Source organism: Papio anubis, chromosome 13 (assembly GCF_008728515.1).
Source record: "Papio anubis isolate 15944 chromosome 13, Panubis1.0, whole genome shotgun sequence".
Lineage (NCBI taxonomy): Eukaryota > Metazoa > Chordata > Mammalia > Primates > Cercopithecidae > Papio > Papio anubis.
The window spans coordinates 13630019-13645824 of NC_044988.1; the positions used below are offsets into that span (position 1 = coordinate 13630019).

The 15806-nt window shown below is 40.6% G+C and overlaps 1 protein-coding gene across 7 annotated transcripts in view; it reads left to right on the plus strand.

Moving 5' to 3' along the window:
- The window catches only part of KIF27 (kinesin family member 27), an 82904-nt gene that overhangs the window by 7128 nt on the left and 59970 nt on the right, over nucleotides 1-15806 (plus strand). For all 7 annotated transcript variants that reach the window (XM_009189028.4, XM_009189025.4, XM_009189026.4 and 4 more), the window contains exons 3-4: nucleotides 7438-7638; nucleotides 10302-11260. In XM_009189028.4, the coding sequence (XP_009187292.2) occupies nucleotides 7438-7638; nucleotides 10302-11260 (1160 nt within the window). The remainder of the gene's footprint in view (nucleotides 1-7437; nucleotides 7639-10301; nucleotides 11261-15806) is intronic.

A 15806-nucleotide genomic window follows, 5' to 3' on the forward strand; every position in this document is an offset into this window, starting at 1 on the left:
TAAGATCATCATCTTTGAAAGGTTTGTTTCTAAATATTGAAGTTTCATTAAGCAATCTAACTTAGGATTATATTTGCTTGAGGAAAGAAGTTTAAGATAATTTTCAGTGGTTAGCCCTTGTTATTTTGAACAGAATTTAAAATAGAGATAAATGAGTTAACATGATCAGATTTTGCGTTCTTTAACAAGCCAGTTGTAAATATTAAGAGTCCCACAGTCAGGACTTAGGGACCGTAGGAAAAATTTACTATGTAGAGTATCTTTTTTTCATATTCTAGCCAGATTTCTTTTTTAAATTCTGAATACTTTAGGACATAATTTCTCCTGCTTGTAATTATAGTTTGGAAAAGACAGAATCATAGGATCTCATGTAGAGCTGGAGGGAACCTTGGAAATCATTTTAGTTAAGTGTCTGGTAATAGAGTGGGGGAACTGACAGCCAAGTCCTCTGTTAAGATTGTTTACTGTATTGATAGTTTTCTACTAAAAACAAACTTCTGAATAATGCACATATGCATCATTGTCTAAAGTTTTAGTTAGTATTCTCTGTATGAATAGTGGCTCTCAATATTTTTCTATTTTCATATTTCACAAATGTAAAATACATGGCTTTCAGAAACTTCTTTCTCTAGCTGTTCAGAAACGAGCTGAAACAAAAAAAATAAAAAAAATTAAAAAAGAAACTTCTCTCATTACATGCATGGATGGGTAGTGGCTCAGAGAGTGGTTGTGTAGTTTGAGGAAATCTTTATTCCAAAGATTAAAATGGAGGAGCTTCAAGAGGCCAATATTCCCCAACTAAAAGAAAAACATCTGTATATTCTGCAGGATTAGGAGATCACAGATACTAGATTGTTTCAGGGTCTTACAATAAAAAATAATTCAGTTTTTCTAGTATAAATTGTGGCTTTTCTTTAGGATTGTAGGGATTTTTGTTTTTTTTGATTGGCAAATGTTTTATAATCCTAATGACCCATTATATGCTTTATACCAATAGGAGTTATACATGTTCAGAAGCTGGTGACTTAATTATAGCTATACTTTTTTTTTTTTATTAGGAGACCATGAGTACTATTTTAAGTTTGTAAGGGAAAAAGTTATTAAAGGTATCTATTCTAACATATTTTAATTGCTCTAAAATTCTCTCTATCAGAATAAATAGACCACCATTAAGAACATTTTGGGGCCGGGCGCAGTGGCTCAAGCCTGTAATCCCAGCACTCCGGGAGGCTGAGATGGGCGGATCACGAGGTCAGGAGATCGAGACCATCCTGGCTAACATGGTGAAACCCCGTCTCTACTAAAAAATACAAAAAACTAGCCGGGAGAGGTGGCGGGTGCCTGTAGTCCTAGCTACTCAGGAGGCTGAGGCAGGAGAATGGCGTGAACCTGGGAGGCGGAGCTTGCAGTGAGCTGAGATCCGGCCACTGCACTCCAGCCTGGGCGACACAGTGAGACTCCATCTCAAAAAAAAAAAAAAAAAAAAAAGAACATTTTGGATGGCATTTTCTTTCTACTTTTTTTAAATTACAGAAATATTTATTATAAGAAGGACTGCAAGTGATGCATAAGAAATTAAACAAGTGACAACTCCTCTCATCCCAAAGAAATAAGTTTGATGCATATTACTCACTTATGTAGTTATTTTGGTTTTTGTTTGTTTAATGAGATATTATGCCTGTGATTCTGTAACTTTCTTTTTGCATTTAACAATGTAAAATATCATTTCAGTCCAGGCGCGGTGGCTCACACCTGTAATCCCGGCATTTTGGGAGGCCAAGGCAGGCAGATCACTTGAGGCCAGGAGTTTGAGACCAGCCTGGTCAACATGGCAAAACCCTGTCTCTACTACAAATACAAAAATTAGCTGGGCGTCGTGGCACACGCCTCTAATCCTAGCTACTCAGGAGGCTGAAGCAGAGAATTTGCTGGAACCTGGGAGGCGGAGGCTATGGTGAGCCAAGATCATGCCACTGCACTCCAGTCTGGGCAACAGACCAAGACTCTGTCTCAAAAAAAGTTGGATTTATTTTTTGGTGTATTAGTGAGGATTTTCTGTTTCCCAGAATGTCTCTATAGGGCACCAATTCTGGGTCAGTTATCTGCTTTTTGGTTACTGACCATGCAAATAATGCTTCCCTGCCCCGTCCCCCCCCCCCTCCCCCAGTGAATATTTATTGAGCACCTGCAGTATCTAGGTTACCATGCTGGGCACTAGGGCAGAATGAAACTCTCTTATTTTAAAATGTATTTTACTTTATTTTTAAAACTTTTTTGTAGAGATGGAGTCTCACTATTTTTTTTTTTGTTTTTGATTTTGCTTTGAGACAGAGCCTTGCTCTGTTGCCCTGGCTGGAGTGCAGTGGCACAATCACAGCTAACTGCAGCCTCAACCTTCTGGGCTCAAGAAATTCTTCCACCTCGGCCTCCTGAGTATCTGGGACTACAGGGGCATATCACCACTCCCGACTAATTTTTTATTTTTTATTTTTGCAGAGACAGGGTTTTGCCATGTTGTCCAGGCTGGTCTCTAACATCTGAGATCAAGTGATCTGCCCTGCCTCAGTCTCCCAAAGTGCTGGGATTACAGGCGTGAACCACCACGCCTGGCTTTATTTTTAAATATGATGCTTATTTAGCTAATATTCATTTTCCTGTTTTTCAGAACTTTGGAATTACCTTTACAAGGTATAGCCTTTTCCAAAAACTTTTGTGTACTCTTTAAATACCATATAATAGCTAAATGATAGTTGTTGAGTTATAAAACTTTGCAGGTTTTCTCTTGGAAATGGTTTATTTCAGGAATATAAGACTAACATTGCAAATTTTATATTTAAGTTATCAAAATACATATTGGAGCTTTATTATAAATATTTGAAATTAAGCTTTTTGATACGTCTTTTAAATTGTGCTTTGTTATCTATTGATGTGGGGAATAACTGAACTATTTCTGGTCAATTATTTATTCTGGATAATCAAGATTGCTTATCTATGCTACAGTTTGAAAGGTTTAGATATTTCCTACAGGCTAGTTCCTACAAGCTCTTAAAAGGGAATCTTCATTTGTACTGTATTAGAAGAAAACCCATTACTTACTTTACTTACCACATGATGGCAGTCTTGCCTCTTAAATGAGGGGAAAGGCAGCCATTGAAGTTGATGGAAACTTAGATTTTCAGCATGATTGTTGCCAAAAACCTAAATTTTGGTAATCTTCAACTTGGAAGCAAGTTGTTTTTAAGTTTCATTTGTAAGTCAACTGTTTGTTGCTTGGAATACATTTTCCATGGAGCAATGCTAAAAATGATGGGCGGTTTTCTAAATTAGTCTACATAAACTTTTAAAGTCTCAGTTTTTCCCTCCACTTATTTTAAATTTTATACACTTTTTTTTACTATCTTTACAATTGTGATAAAGTACATGTAAATATAAATATAAAGATAACCAAACTTATCATTTTAGCTACTTTCAAGTGTAGAGTTCTGCAGCATCAAATATACGAATTGTTAATGCAGTAATAACCAGTATTTTCAAAATTTTCATCACCCAAACAGTAGCTATGTACCCATTAAGCAATAGCTCTCCCAGCATTCTCTGATAATCCCTGATTTACTTTCTGTCTCTTTTAATTTGCCTATTCTAGATATTTCATATAAGTGGAGGTCGGGTGTGGTGGCTCACGTCTGTAATCCCATCACTTTGGGAGGATCATCTGAGCTCAGGAGTTTGAGATCAACCTGGGCAACATGATGAAACCCCATCTCTACTAAAAATACAAAAAAATTAGTTAGGTGTGGTGGTGTGCACCTGTAATCCCAGCTACTGGAGGCTGAGGCAGGAGAATCACTTGAACCTGGGAGGCAGAGGTTGCAGTGAGCTGAGATCGCACCACTGCACTCCAGTATGGGCAACAGAGCAAGACTCTGTCTCACAAAACAAAACAAAACGCATAAAAGTAGGCCAGGCGCGGTGGCTCACGCCTGTAATCTCAGCACTTTGGGAGGCTAAGGCAGGTGGATCATGAGGTCAGAAAATCGAGACCATCCTGGCCAACATGGTGAAACCCCATCTCTTCTAAAAATACAAAAATTAGCTGGGTGTGGTGGTGGGTGCCTGTAGTCCCAGCTACTCAGGAGGCTGAGGCAGGAGAATCGCTTGAACCCAGGAAGTGGAGGTTGCAGTGAGCTGAGATCGCGCCACTGCACTCCAGCCTGGGCAACATAGTGAGAGCTTGTCACTACAAAAAACACCAAAAAAATTAGCTGGATGTGGTGGCACATGCCTGTAGTCCCAGCTACTTCAGAGGCTTAGGTGGGAAGATCACCTGAGCCCAGGAGGTTAAGGCCGCAGTGAGCCATGATTGTGCCACTGCACTCCAGCTTGGGTGACACAGTGAAACCCTGTCTCAAAAAAGAAAAAAAAAAAGAAGTGGAATCATACAGTATTTTTCCTCCTGTGTCTAGCTTCTCTCACTTAGCATGTTATGTCACCTATCAGAACGTCATTCCTTTTTCCAAGAACATTCCATTGTATATATATACTATGTTTTTTTTATCCATTCTTCTTTTGATGGACATTTGGTTTGCTTCCCTGTTGTAGCTCCTATAAATAATGTTACTATGAACACTGATGTAGAAGTATCTGTTTGAGCCCCTCCTACGCCTATTTGTAAACCTGCTTTAACTCCTTTTTGAAACAAGGGGGAACAGAAATAAGTGTTTACTCATAATGTTACTGTACTGGTCTGTGTTCTGGGTTGTAGAAGCTGTGAGCTTAGATAGTGTTGGAGGAGAAGAGGTGTAGAGATGTTCCCTTTCTCATTCTTGAACTGAGGGTCTAGGCCTGGGCATAACTGGCCTTTCTGCACCTGCTTGTGCACACATTCTCTGTCGCCATCAACTTTGGCTTGCTTCTCCATCTTTTCTCATTATCCCTTTCTACTCTCAAGCTCCTTGCACCTTTTCACCCCATCTAGAAATCTCAGAACAGATACACTTGGTGACGTGTAAAGAAATATAAGAATTTTTTAAAAAAAGCATTCTTGGCCGGGCGTGGTGGCTCATCCCTATAATCCCAGCAGTTTGGGAGGCCGAGGCGGGCAGATTGTGAGGTGAGGAGATCGAGACCATCCTGGCTAACACGGTGAAACCCCATCTCAACTGAAAACACAAAAAATTAGCTGGGCATGGTGGCACACGGCTGTAGTCCCAGCTACTTGGGAAGCTGAGGCAGGAGAATCACTTGAACCTGGGAGGCGGAGGTTGCAGGGAGGCGGAGGTTGCAGTGAGCCGAGATCGCACCACCGCACCCCAGCCTGGGCGACAGAGTGAGACTCTGTCTCACCAAAAAAAAAAAAAAAAAAAAAAAAAATTCTTGCCAACATAAATGAATTGTGCTCCAGTGATTGGGATTCCACCCAGGCCATAATAAATGATCTAAAGAGAAAGATATTTTAGTGCAAAAGACTGTGAAATAGATTGGTCTTACCTAAGGTCAGTTTCCTGCTTTTTACAGCTATTTTCTGCTTTAGAAATTATGTGTCATCTAAAAGCACCAACTTTTTTTTTTTTTTTTGAGACAGAGTCTCACTCTGTCGCCCAGGCTGGAGTGCAGTGGCATGATGTCGGCTCACTGCAAGCTCCACCTCCTGGGTTCACACCATTCTCCTGCCTCAGCCTGGGACTACAGGTGCCCGACACCACACCTGGCTAATTTTTTGTATTTTTAGTAGAGGTGGGGTTTCACCGTGTTAACCAGGATGGTCTCAATCTCCTGACCTCGTGATCCACCTGCCTCGGCCTCCCAGAGAGCTGGGATTACAGGCGTGAGCCACCGTGCCTGGCCAAAAACACCAACATTTTTATAACGTGGCTCCTACTAGTAGTAGTGAATATCCGAGAGGTGGAGTGGCTTTAGGCAGGGGAAGCCCTTTGTGTAGAATGATGTTTTATGAGCCAAGGGCCACCTCTCTGGATCTAGTATTTAATGAACAGTGAATTGGGAAAGATAAAGTATTTATTTATTTATTTATTTATTTATTTATTTATTTATTTATTTTGAGAAAGGGTCTTGCTCTGTCACCCAGGCTCTGTCTCCTGACTCACTGCAACCTCTGGCTCCCAAGCTCAAGTAATCCTCCCTTGTCAGCCTCCCAAGCAGCTGAGACCATAGGCATGCAACACGAAATTTTTTTGTATTTTTTGTAGAGAAGGGATCTTGCCATGTTGCCCAGGCTGGTCTCAAACTTCTTAGCTCAAGCGATCCACCCACCTTGGCCTCCCCATGTGCTAGGATTACAGGTGTGAGCCACCACAGTATGGCCTATTTATGGAATAAAATGCCACTCCATATAGTTTTATCATTTATATTAAAATGTACATTTCTACCACATCGCTTTGAAATTCGCCTGTGCCACTTAATGTCTGTTTCATTCCTGGGACTTTTCAAATATATTTTCTTATTAATTTTTTTTTTTTTGAGACAGTTTCCCTCTGTCGCCCAGGCTGGAGTGCAGTGGTGCTATCTCAGCTCACTGCAACCTCCACCTCCCAGCTTCAAGTGATTCTCGTGCCTTAGCCACCCAAATAGTTGGGATTACAAGCGTGAGCCACCACACCTAGCTAGCTAATTTTTGTATTTTTACTAGAGACAGGGTTTCACCACGTTGCCCAAGCTGGTCTTGAACTCCTGGGCTCAAGTGATCTGCCCGCCTCAGCCTCCCAAAGTCTGGGATTACAGGCGTGAGCCACCACGCATGGCCTGTTTCAAGTCTTTTCTCAGATGTCACCTTCTGAATGATGCCCACCATGACCTTCCTGTTTAAAGTTGCAAGCATCTCCTGGCTGGTAGTTACCCTTCTAGTCCCCTTACCCTGCTGTATTTTTTTCCTCCAGGTACAATTAATACTTTTTAATATGCCATATAATTCACTTATCAGTTATTCTTTTTTGCTATTGTCAGTCTTTTGTCAGCAGAATCTCACCAGGGAAGGGGTTTCTTTTCTCCCTGTTTTGTTTATTGGTGGATTGCAGAGTCCTAGAATAGTGCCTGGCACATAGTAGATACTAAATAAATACTTGTTCAATGAATGCTTGAATGAATTCTTGGTAAGGGGATACATGTGAAAACTTTTACTTGTGAATTTTATAGTTGTGGTTTAAAAAAGTTATAATAGCCTGGTGGTGGGCATCTGTAATCCCAGCCACTCAGGAGGCTGAGGCAGGAGAATCACCTGAATTCGATAGGCGAAGGTTACAGTGAGCTGAGATTGCACCACGACACTCCAGCCTGGGCAACAGAGCAAGACTCCGTCTCAAAAAAAAAAAAATACAGTTATAATAGAGAGAAATATAATAAAATAAATTAACTATAAAATTGGGGTTGTCGCTTTTCTTTTGTTTTAAGTTCCAGATGTGCTTTCTTTTTCTAAATTTTCAGCTTCGGTTGTGGAGGGCCAAAAGGGTATCATTCCTCGAGCTATTCAAGAAATATTTCAAAGCATCTCTGAACATCCTAGCATTGACTTTAATGTGAACGTATCTTATATAGAAGTGTACAAGGAAGACCTAAGAGATCTTCTAGAATTGGAGACATCCATGAAGGATCTTCACATCCGAGAAGATGAGAAAGGAAATACAGGTAAAGTAGGCCGCTTAATCAGTTGCCTTCATTAGCAAACAGATATGCTTTAATTCAGTTTCTGGATATATTCCAAGGAATCTTTAAAAACATACAGAAGCAAAATGAATTTAGTTTTACTTTTAACTTGAACAGCTTTATTGATTATTAATCTCTTTTTTTTTTTTTTTTTTTTTTGAGATGGCATCTCGCTCCATCACCCAGGTCACCCAGGCTAGAATGTAGTGGTGCGATCTTGGCTCACTGCAACCTCTGCCTCCTGGGTTCAAGTGATTCTGCTGCCTCAGCCTCCCGAGTAGCTGGGATTACAGGTGCGTGCCACCATGCCCGGCTAATTTTTGTATTTTTAGTAGAGACGGATTTCACCATGTTTGTCAGGCTGGTCTCAAACTCCTGACCTCGTGATCCGCCCGCCTCGGCCTCCCAAAGTGCTGGGATTACAGGCGTGAGCCACCGCCCCAGACCTGTTTTTGGTTTTTGAGAAGAAACTATATATGGTAGCTTATGGTCTTATTAGATAATTCAGTACAGTTTCTCTCTTCTGGATATAATTCAGACTAATGTTTTGAGCTCCTTTACCTTATGGAATACAATTATTGATTGTTTTTATCTTTTATCAAACAGTTACAAAAATAATACATGCTTCTTTGTAAAATATCAAGCAGGACAGAAGTATATACACTTCACTATCACTCTTGATAAACTTGATGAAAATATTTCATATCTGATACCAATGTTGAAAAAATTTTGGAAGGATGTTACAAATGATCTTAAATTACAGTTTGTCTTACATAATGTCCCACTCACAAGTAAAATGCATTTGTTTGACATATTTCTTTAGAGTCTCTGTGTAAAGCAGTAATGTCCATGCTGGCTGCTACACAATTAGTACATGTGGGAAGCTTTTTAAAAATACTGATTTCTGGGTCCTACTTCTCAGGGGTTCTGATTTAATTGGTCTGAGATGGTGCCTGGGCATTGGCACTTTCTTTTTTATAAAGCTACCAGGTGATTTGCGTCTGGGTTTGAGAACCGTAGTGCTCACTTATAGCCTAACATTGGAAAAATTTAATGAAAAATTTAATGAAAGTTTTACTATGACTTACAGGAACTGGGTTGTTTAAAAAGTGTCATGATGGAAATAATGAAAGTGAAATGATTATTTTTTAAAGAAATAGTGATGTGACAGTATCTGAGTAAAGATGAATTATGGCAATATAATTTGAGCATGAAATCAGGAGCTTTCCTTCTCTGATTCAATTCCTAAGTCCACCTACTTCTCTTTGCAGTATTTTGGATATAAACAAATAATGCAGGTAGTAAATGTAGATTATTTTTAGTTCATTCTGTGATTGAAATAAAAACTTTTTTTCTTTTTTGAGTACAGTACATTATGGTATTCAAAGTGTTTTCTTTTAATTGCCATCTCATCTGTCTACCTTGCATTCTGATATTATATAAACCATACTTGTTTTTAAAATGAATAACCAACTTTATTTGTATTGAATTTTTTACTCATCATTGATTATGACCTCACAATACAAAAAAACTTAAAAGCCAAGGATGGCTTGATTATTAATAAAGCTGAAAAAAAAACCAACTAATGCCTTTTTTTTTTTTTTTTTTTTTGAGATGGAGTCTTGCTCTGTTGCCCAGGCTGGAGTGCAGTGGCCGGATCTCAGCTCACTGCAAGCTCCACCTCCTGGGTTTACGCCATTCTCCTGCCTCAGCCTCCCAAGTAGCTGGGACTACAGGTACCCGCCACTGCGCCCGGCTAGTCTTTTGTATTTTTTTAGTAGAGACGGGGTTTCCCCGTGTTAGCCAGGATGGTCTTGATCTCCTGACCTCGTGATCCGCCCATCTCAGCCTCCCAAAGTGCTGGGATTACAGGCTTGACCCACCGCGCCCTGCCAACTAATGCCTTTTAATTGATACTAATTAATTCTACTAATCTACTGATTAACTCTTTTGAATTATATATTTGATTAATTTATAAAAGATTAACCTAGGCCGGGTGCGGTGGCTCACACCTGTTATCCCAGCACTTTGGGAGGCCAAGGCAGGTGGATCACCTGAGGTCAGGAGTTCAAGACCAGCCTGGCCAATGTGGTGAAACCCCGTCTCTCCTAAAAATATAAAAAAAATTAGCCAGGTGTGGTAGCGCATGCCTGTGATCCAGCTACTCGGGAGGCTAAGGCAGGAGAATCACTTGAACCCGAAGTGGAGGTTGCAGTGAGCCAAGATTGCGCCACTGCACTCTAGCTTGGGTGACAGGCAGAGACTCCGTCTCAAGAAAAAAAAAAAAAAGATTAATCTATTAGGCTTTACAAATCAAAAGACTGGAATGAAGAGTTTTTCTTTTGTCATTCATTTTAAGGAATTGAGTGTGACTCATGACTCAAGACAAACTAGATTGTTTTTTCAAAAAATTACAGCTTTTAGAATTTAAACATCAAAATGAGTGCTGTCTGTTAAAATAGTTTCTTTGGGAGATTATCTAAAATTATTTGATGATGTTGCTGATATTACTATTGTTATTTGAAATGCTGTTGACTTTTTTAAAAAGGGACTATCTTGGCCAGACTGTTTAGCAAATGGTAACTGTTAACTATACTAGGTTTTGATGAAAACTTGGCTTAACCACATGTTATTGCTATTTTAAGTGATTGTTGGGGCCAAGGAATGCCATGTGGAGAGTGCAGATGAAGTGATGAGCCTTTTGGAGACGGGGAATGCAGCCAGACATACAGGTACCACCCAAGTGAATGAGCACTCCAGCAGATCACATGCAATTTTTACAATCAGCATTTGTCAAGTTCATAAAAATGTGGAGGCAGCTGAAGATGGATCATGGTATTCCCCTCGGCATATTGTCTCAAAGTTCCACTTTGTGGATTTGGCAGGATCAGAAAGAGTAACCAAAACGGGGAATACTGGTGAACGGTTCAAAGAATCCATTCAAATCAATAGTGGATTGCTGGCGTTAGGAAATGTAATAAGTGCTCTTGGGGACCCACGCAGGAAGAGTTCACATATTCCATATAGGGATGCTAAAATTACCCGGCTTCTGAAAGATTCTCTGGGAGGCAGTGCTAAGACTGTCATGATCACATGTGTCAGCCCCTCCTCCTCGAATTTTGATGAGTCATTAAATTCTCTCAAATATGCCAACAGAGCACGGAACATTAGAAACAAACCCACTGTAAACTTCAGCCCTGAGTCAGACCGTATAGATGAAATGGAATTTGAGATTAAATTGCTTCGAGAAGCTTTGCAAAGCCAGCAGGCTAATGTCAGCCAAACTAGCCAGATCCATCGAGAAGGGAGTCCTGATACAAATAGGATTCATTCTCTTGAGGAGCAAGTAGCTCAGCTTCAAGGAGAATGTCTGGGTTACCAATGTTGTGTAGAAGAAGCCTTTACCTTCCTGGTTGACTTAAAAGATACTGTCAGACTAAACCAAAAGCAGCAATACAAATTGCAGGAGTGGTTTAACATGATCCAAGAGGTCAGGAAGGCTGTGGTCACCTCATTTCGAGGAATCGGAGGCACTGCAAGTCTGGAAGAAGGACCAGAGCATGTTACAGTTCTCCAGCTGAAGAGAGAGCTTAAGAAATGCCAGGTACTTAGACATCACTTATTTATTTATTTATTTTATTGATACATAATAGATGTACATATTTTGGGGGGGGTGTGTGTTAACATATTTAGACATTATTATGGATAACTCTTTTAAGGACTAAATTTATTTGGGCAAGTAAATTCTAAGAGTCATTTTGGAATTTTAGGTTTTTAAAAAAATGATTTATATATAGAATCCCACTTGCCTCTCTCACTTTGTTCTTTCTACCCTCCCCTTTCCTATTGCTTCCTCCTCACAATTCATACTCTTCTTGACTCCTCCTCCTTTCTCCTTTGGTTAAAGTATATTTTAATTTGTTATATTTATTAAATAGAACTTTGTGGACCTGGTTGTCAATTTAGAGACTGAAAATAAACTTATTTGAGAAATAAAATTAAGTTATCTTTTACTGAGTTTTTTTCCCTCTGTGGGTCAGTAGTTCTTGAAAGAAAAGAAATACTTCATCTCTTGTGTTTGGAGTATAGGTTTTAAAAAAAACCTAACAAATTAGCATATTTATTAATGTTTAAGGAATGTAGGTATGTACATGTATACATGTTATATGTACATTTATTGAGTTCAGATTTACATTTCCCCACTTTTCATTCAGAAATTATTTATTGTGTGAAAATTGTATGTTGTGGGAATGGTAGAGGACAGACACACCTAGTTACTGCTTGCTTGGATGGAGTTTGCAATCTAGTGAGCAAATGAATGGTCCTTCAGTTGTTCCTGAGATAACATGGCTCCCAGATTCCATCGTTCTGTCCATTTTTCAAAATAGGAAAACTTGAATAGATAGCTTTTTACTTAAAAAGGAAATATGGTTTAAGTATATTTCCTTTTTTTTTTTTTAAGCTCTAAGCTTATTTCTCTAGCTAGAAATATTTCCTCAAAGGCTTTTTACATGTAATATTATAAAGAAGGCATTTGTATTATCCTCTGTTAGAGCAGTTCTCAAGTTCTCCAACTTTTTGATCACAGGACTTCTTCTTCTTTACACTTTTTTTTTTTTTTTTTTTTTTTTTTTAGAGGGGGGTTCGCGCTGTGTCACCCAGGCTGGAGTGCAGTGGCGATCTCGGCTCACTGCAAGCTCCGCCTCCCAGGTTCACGCCATTCTCCTGCCTCAGCCTCCGAGTAGCTGGGACTACAGGCGCCCACCACCACGCCCGGCTAGTTTTTTGTATTTTTAGTAGAGACGGGGTTTCACCATGTTAGCCAGGATGGTCTCGATCTCCTGACCTCGTGATCCGCCCGTCTCGGCCTCCCAAAGTGCTGGGATTACAGGCTTGAGCCACCGCGCCCGGCCTTCTTTACACTTTTAAAGTGAGATCCCTCAAAGAGCTTTTGTTCATGTGGGTTATATCTATTGATATTTAGTGTGTTAGAATTAAAACTGGAAAAAATCTAAGCTATTTATTCATTCAAAACTAACGGTAACCCAATTATATGTTAATATAAAGAGCACTTTTAATGAAAAATATTTTCTAATACAATTTTTTTTTTTTTTTTTTTTAAGATGGAATCTTGCTCTCTCACCAGGCTGGAGTGCAATGGCATGATGTCGGCTCACTGCAGCCTCTGCCTCCCAGGTTGAAGCGATTCTCCTGCCTCAGCCTCCCAAGTAGCCGGGACTACAGGTGCACACCACCATGCCCAGCTAATTTTTGTATTTTTAGTAGAGACGAGGTTTCACCATGTTGGCCAGGATGGTCTCCATCTCTTGACCTCATGATCTGCCCGCCTTGGCCTACCAGAGTGCTGGGATTATAGGTGTGAGCCACTGTACCCAGCCAACACACACAAAAATTTTAGTAAGAGTAGAATTCCTTTACATTTTTGCAAATGTCTTTAACATCTGATCTAATAACAGACAGTTGGATTTTCATATCTGCTTCAGTATTCAGTTTGTTGGAATATGTTGTTTTCATTGAAGTTTGTGAAGAAAAATCAGCCTCATAGTTGTATAGTTTGAAGGGAGGAGTTTTTTTTGTTTTGTTTTGTTTTGTTTTGAGATAGAGTCTGGCTCTGTAGCCCAGGCTGGAGTGCAGTGGCGCGATCTTGACCTCGGCTCATTGCAAGTTCCGCCTCCTGGGTTCACGCCATTCTCCTGCCTCAGCCTGCTGAGTAGCTGGGACTACAGGCGCCCGCCACCGCGCCCGGCTAATTTTTTGTATTTTTAGTAGAGAGGGGGTTTCACCGTGGTCTCGATATCCTGACCTCGTGATCTGCCCACCTCGGCCTCCCAAAGTGCTGGGATTACAAGCGTGAGCCACCACGCCCGGCCGGGAGGAGTATTTCACTGAATTTTCAGATAATTGTAGATGTTCTTCTTTCCTATTACACCAAACTCAACAAGCGGAAATTTCTCATTACTTAAAATACGAGATTTGAAACTATCTTGTTACATTAATGTACTAGTCTCAGCCAGCACAGTGGCTCATGCCTGTAATCACAGCACTTTGGGAGACTGAGGCTGGAGGGTCGTTTTGAGCCTAGGAGTTTGAGACCAGTCTGGGAAACAAAATGAGACCCCTGTCTCTACAAAAAATGAAAAAACTAGTCAGACATGGTGGCACATGCCTGTGGTCCCACCTACTCGGGTGACTTAGGTGGGAGGATTACTTGAGCCCAGGAGTTCAAGGCTGCAGTGAGCTGTGATTGCACCACTGCACTCCAGCCTGGGGTCAGAGTGAGACCCTGTCTCTAAACATAAATGAATAAATAAATAATGACATAGAAACATGTAATACTTTTTAAATCATTTTTTTTAGTTCTTTTTTTTTTTTCTGAAACGTAGTAATTCTGCGTAGGTAGAGCAGGCCCTTCCTCATTAGTATAAGAAACTGGTGGAACAGGAAGTACTGGTAATTGGAAGCTTGAATGTTGGGACATATATAGGAGTTGGTAATAGGAAGCACTTTTCTGTCATGCTTCTAAGGTGGCTGAAATTGGAAGCCCATCAAACCGATTGCTTGGGGGTAAGGTAGGTAGTAAGTTCCTCTTTCCACGTGTTGGAAAATAAATTTAAGTTTGCCCTCGATTATGTTCTCTAGATTATTACATCCTAAAGATATTAACAGTTTTGTTGAAAAAAGTACCATGATCAGATTATTTTGGGAAATAGTAGATTGCAAAAAGCAAATGGGTTTCTTTTTCTTTCTTTTTTTTTGGAGACAGGGTCTCCCTGTGTCACTGAGGTTGGAGTGCAGTGGCATGATCATGGCTCACTGCAGCCTTGACGTCCAGGGCTCAAGCAGTCCTTCCACCTCAGCCTCCTGAGTAGCTGGGAGCACAGGCCACCATGCAAGGCTAATTTTTTTTTTTTTTTTTTGAGACAGAGTTTTGTTCTTGTTGCCCAGGTTGGAGTGCAATGGCGTGATCTCAGCTTACCGCCAGCTCCGCCTCCTGGGTTCAAGCGATTCTCCTGCCTCAGCCTCCCGAGTAGCTGGAATTACAGGCATGCGCCACCATGCCAGGCTAATTTTTTGTATTTTTAGTAGACACGGGGTTTCTCCATGTTAGTCGCGCTGGTCTCAAACTCCCAACCTCAGGTGATCTGCCTGCCTTGGTCTCCCAAAGTGCTGGGATTACAGGCGTGAGCTACCACGCCTGGCCACAAGGCTAATTTTTGTATTTTTTGCAGAGACAGGATGTTGCCATGTAGCCCAACTTCCACCTCCCAGGTTCAAGGGATTCTCCTGCCTCAGCCTCCTGAGCAGCTGGTATTACAAGCACTGCCACCATGCCTGGCTATATTTTGTATTTTTAGTAGAGACGGTGTTTCACCATGTTGGCCAGGCTGGTCTCAAACTCCTAACCTCAAGTTATCTGCCCGCCTCTGCTTCCCAAAGTCCTGGGATACAGGCTTGAGCTACTGTGCCCGGCATATATCTCTTTAAAAAATTGTTTTGGCCAGCATGGTGGCTTACACCTGTATTCCCAGCACTTTGGAAAGCCAAAGTGGATGGATCGTATGAGCCCAGGAATTCGAGACCAGGTTGGGCAACAGAGTGAGACCCTGTCTTTACAAAAATTTAAAAAAAAAAAAAAAAATTAGCTGGGTGTGGTGGCATGCATCTGTAGTCCCAGCCACTCGGGACATAGCTTTTCACCTCAGCCTCATGAGTATCTTGGGACTACAGGTGTGTGCCACTGCACCTGACTAGAAAATCATTTTTAAAACTTTCTTTTCTGTTCTTCTATGACAGGCAGAATAACATACTGGTTAAGAATATGGATACCAAACTCCCTAAGTTTGAATCCTGCCTCCTTTGCTTACTAGCTGTATGACCTGGGGCAAATAGTTGACCTTTGTGCTGCAGTTTCCCCATCTGTAAAATAGAAACAGTAATACCCACTTTATACAGTTGTGCGAATATTAAAGCATTTATTCCCATAAAGCAATGAGGATGCCTGGCCTGTTCTAAGACATAATGTATGTTAGCTTATTACTATATATACCTCTCATTCATTTTTCACCCTCCCGTGCCTACGATATACGTCAGTGGCAGCTAAGCGATTGGACTCAGTAGTTGTAGGTAGG